This window comes from Plasmodium relictum, assembly GCF_900005765.1.
Source record: "Plasmodium relictum strain SGS1 genome assembly, contig: PRELSG_00_v1_412, whole genome shotgun sequence".
Classification (NCBI taxonomy): domain Eukaryota; phylum Apicomplexa; class Aconoidasida; order Haemosporida; family Plasmodiidae; genus Plasmodium; species Plasmodium relictum.
Window position 1 is genome coordinate 1 of NW_021628641.1, and position 4692 is coordinate 4692.

The following is a 4692-nucleotide window of genomic DNA, read 5'->3' on the forward strand; positions in this document are numbered from 1 at the left end:
GAATTAAAAAGATAAAATTAATAATGTTTTGTTATAATCAATGTTATATTTTAAAATAACACTGAATAATATAAAGATTTGACTTTATTAATTGTTATAATTTGTATGTATGTTTTTAATTAAAAGAATAAGTAATTCTTTATAATTAAAAACTCATTTATAACAATTAATAAGACTATTAAAAGAGGTAATAAAACTTAACTCAGTGATTTATTAATTGCCCGTTTAATGACTTTGCTAGAGTATTAAACAAACAAATTAATAAAGAGCATGTATAACTAAGTATACGCTTATATATATATATTCGTTTTTATTATATATATATATACTGTTTTCTTATGATGCATAATATTTAATTGAAGTTAAATTTTACTGCATCTTTTAATAAACCTATTAACAGTTATAAATGAGTTTTTATTTACAAAGAATTAATATCTTCTTTTAATTAAAAACATACAAATAATTTATAACAATTTATTAAGTCAAAATTTTATGATATTCAATGTTATTTCAAAAATATACATTGAATAATACATAAATATTTCTCTTATCTCTTAAGTTTTTAATAAGTTAACATTTCTTTCTTTTAATTTTTATTTACACTAAAAATTAAAACATAACATAACATTTATTCATAAAACTCTTCCCAAAAAAAAAAAAAAATATATATTTTTTTTTTTTTTTTTAAATTACAAAGATGTATATATATATAAATAAACAAACAAAAAAAAAATAACTTTATTTTTTTTTTTTTTATATATATAGGACTAGCGTCTGTGCATGGCTAACTTGTACGTATACAACTAGCAACTAGCTTAGCATGCTACAAAAGGTTAATAATACCTTTTATTAACCACTCAGTCATAAATGCTCTTTATTAATTTGTTTGTTTAATACTCTAGAAAAGTCATTAAACGGTCAATTAATAAATCACATATATATTAAAAGGTGAAGTAAAATTTAATTCAAATTAAATATTATGAATATGATTTATTAATTGCTCGCTTAATGGTTTTGCTAGAGTATTAAACAAACAAATTAATAAAGAGCATGCATAAATAAATATACGTTTTTAAATATATATACTTTTTTTTATTATATATATAATAGTTTCTTATGATGCATAATATTTAATTTGAATATTTAATTTTACTGCATTTTTTAATAGACATGTTAAACTGTTGTAAAAGAATTTTTATTTACAAAGAAGAGGTTTATTCTTTTAATTAAAAACATACATACAATTCATAACAATTAACAAAAGTAAAAACTCTAATTTATTCAATGTTATTTCAAAAATATACATTAAATATAACATAAACACTATACTTTTTTGTTCTTAAGTTTTTATAGGTTAATTCTTTATTTAATTTGAAAAACAAAAACGTCAACCAACAGTCCCCAAAAAGAAAAAATAATTTTTAATTTTTTTTTCTTTAATCACAAAGATGTGTAAAAATAAACAAACAAAAAAAAAATAACTTTATATTTTTTTTTTTAGCTAGCGTCAGTGCATGATTAACTTATACATACACGACTAGTAAACTAATTTAGTGCACTACAAAAGGTTAATAACATATTTTATTAACCAAGATCCTAGAACTTGAAAAGGTAAACAATATTATATACAATTAGCAATTGATCATTATTCACATTTTATGTTAACAAACGTAAAAGATAAAGCTCCTACATCGAAGGATGCAATAAGTATTATAAAAAATACATAGGTCCCCATATATAGATGTCCCAGAAGTATTTTTACATATCGAGGTTAAATATATGATTCAAGAATTTAAAGATTATACTATTACAGAATTACAGATAAAATTGTATCATAATAGTGCGTGTAATCCACAAGGAAATGGTATAAATAAAAGTTTTTATAAAAGTCTTGATTATTGGTTAATAAAAGATGTTATTAACCCTTTATAGTGCATTAAGTTAGTTTACTAGTTGTGTATATACAAGTTAGCCATGCACTAACTCTAGCTAAAAAAAAAAGAATATATAAAGTTATTTTTTGTTTTTATTTTGTTTATTTTTATTATATACATCTTTGTAATTAAAAAAAATATTTAATTTATTTTTTTTTTTTTATCGGTTGACATTTATTCAAATTAAAAAAGAGAATTAATTTTTTTTACATGAACTTAAAGAAAACGAAAATATAATGTTTATGTTATATTCGATGTATTTTTTTTAAATAATATTGAATAAATAAGAGTTTTTACTTTTGTTAAAGGTTATAAATTGTATGTTTTTTTAATGAAAAGAATAAATTTATTCTTTGTAATTAAAAACTCCTTTATAACAGTTTAACATGTTTATTAAAAGATGCAGCAATATTTAAATCAAATTAAATATTATGTGTCATAAGAAACCATTATATATAATAAAAAAATATATATATATATATATATATAAATGTATATTTATTTATACATGCTCTTTATTATTTTGTTTGTTTAATACTCTAGCAAAGTCATTAAGCAGCCAATTAATAAATCATATATATATAAAAACAAGTATATATATATTTAAAACGTATATTTATTTATACATGCTTTTTATTAATTTATTTGTTTAATACTCTAGCAAATTCATTAAGCAGGTAGTTAATAAAAGTATGTATATTAACTTTTTGTATATAATAACTAAAATATCAATGAAGAAATCTAGCTTCGCACACAATGTTATCAATGCTAATCATGCGTTTATAGCTAAATAAAAAAAATAATTCTTAAATTTTTTTTAACATTTTGGTTTTTGAAAGAAAGATATTATTTTTAATTTTTATTTTAATTTTAATAAGAAGAAAAAGAAAGATTTTTAAGAAGATATAAACTTAAGAAAAAGACATAATCTTTAATAAAAGATATTATGTATGTATGTTTATATAAGGTGTTTATTGTACGTTAATCATATGTTATTTATTGAATACTCATAAATTATTAAATTATTAAACACTTTATCATCTTTATGCAACTTCACTAAAAAGGAAAATCATAAACTAATAAAAATATTAAACATCATAAAAATGTTCTTTATTACATTGTTCACTCGATACCTTAGCAAAGTCATTAAGTGGGAAATTAATAAATCACCTAGTAAAGTCATTAAAAAGGCAGTTTATAAATTACTAAATGGCCAATTAATAAATCAAAGCCATAGTAACTCTTAAGATACTTTTAGTCATTTATATTTACTTTTTAGTGCATAATAACTTTAATTAGGAATATGATTTAAAATTTACTTTTTATATTTTATGTCAATTCTCTCATATATTAAAATAGTTGAAACTATCAAAGAAGATAAAGTAAATAATACTAAGTCGACGTCATATAATTCCGAATAGTCGAGATGATTTAGTAAAAATAATGAAAATGAAGACAGTGATAAGAAAATAGCAAGAAATAAAGAAACCAGTTTTAAGTTATTTTTGCATTTATATAAGATTCCCTCACTAAATTTTATCTTTTCATTTTTTTCCATTGTCTCTTTTTCATATTTTGGTTCTACATTTATATTTTGCTCTATTTTACTTTGTTCATTTCTTGGTTCTAAATTTATTGTCATCATACCTTCTTGTATGTAGCACTGTAATCCTTCTTTTTGTTTTATTGAATCATTATTTTCTGCTAATGATCTTTTATCTCCTAGATTTAATATATTATTTAATCCATTTTTATGATTCAATGATTTACAAGAATCCCACTAAAATATCAAAAAAATATTCAGTGAATAAAAAAAAATATTTTTGTTAATATAATTTTGATTTAAAAAATGGTAAAAAAAAAAATATTTTTAAGTATTATTATTATCCTACATTATTAGAATATTGTAGTATCCAAATTGAAAGAGTAAATATAAAAAATTTTATAGGAAAATATAATGCATTTTTTTTCTTCCTTTTACTATATATGTTTAATGCTGGGATATATGTATCATTAAAGCCTTTAGTTACATGTGAATAGTATCTGGAATGCATTCTAAAATTGAAGATAAGATCAATATTCTTTTTCCTGTTCATTTTTATTTTTTTTTTTTGATTAAAATTACCTCTTTAAATTGAAAATAATTTTTTATTTATATATTTTTTTTTATACCTAAGAGGATTAAACGAAACAATTAAATTAAAAAAATAGCTTTTTAAATTCGAAATGAAATAAAATATATTTTTTCTTTTAATATAATAAAAAAAAAAATCTTTTAAATTTATATATATAATTATAAGTTATGTTAATATATAACGGAGAACAAAAATGTCAGAAAAAAATATCTTAAAGATGTTACTATTAACATTACTTAAAGTTTTTATTTTATGATACTTTATTATCGCTACATATTAAAATATGTATAATTTTTTTAATTTAAAACTTAATATACATACAAGTTAATTAAAATTTTTGCAATCATTACAATAAACCCGTATCTTTATTCGTATTAAATTTTATATTATGTGAATTTTTTTTCTCTTTTCACTTATAATTTTTTTTTTTATTATAGTAATACGCATAAATATTTATTAATAACTATTATTAATCCTTTCTTTATTTTTATTGAAATATTATCATTTTCTTTTAAAAAAGTATATATATGCATGTGCCCAATTTTATATTTAATTATAATTTTTTGTCATAGTTAAAATGAAAATACATAATAAATTCATTACATCATAATTAAAAGAAAAAT

The 4692-nt window shown here is 18.9% G+C and overlaps 1 protein-coding gene across 1 annotated transcript; it reads right to left on the reverse strand.

Moving 5' to 3' along the window:
- Nucleotides 1–3249: 3249 nt before the first annotated feature.
- On the reverse strand, nucleotides 3250–4030 carry PRELSG_0027500 (fam-h protein; the record flags this gene model as incomplete). Its single annotated transcript, XM_028675801.1, has 2 exons — nucleotides 3250–3714; nucleotides 3827–4030. 2 exons carry the CDS (start codon nucleotides 4028–4030, stop codon nucleotides 3250–3252), a joined length of 669 nt encoding a protein of 222 aa, XP_028531174.1.
- Nucleotides 4031–4692: the final 662 nt, after the last annotated feature.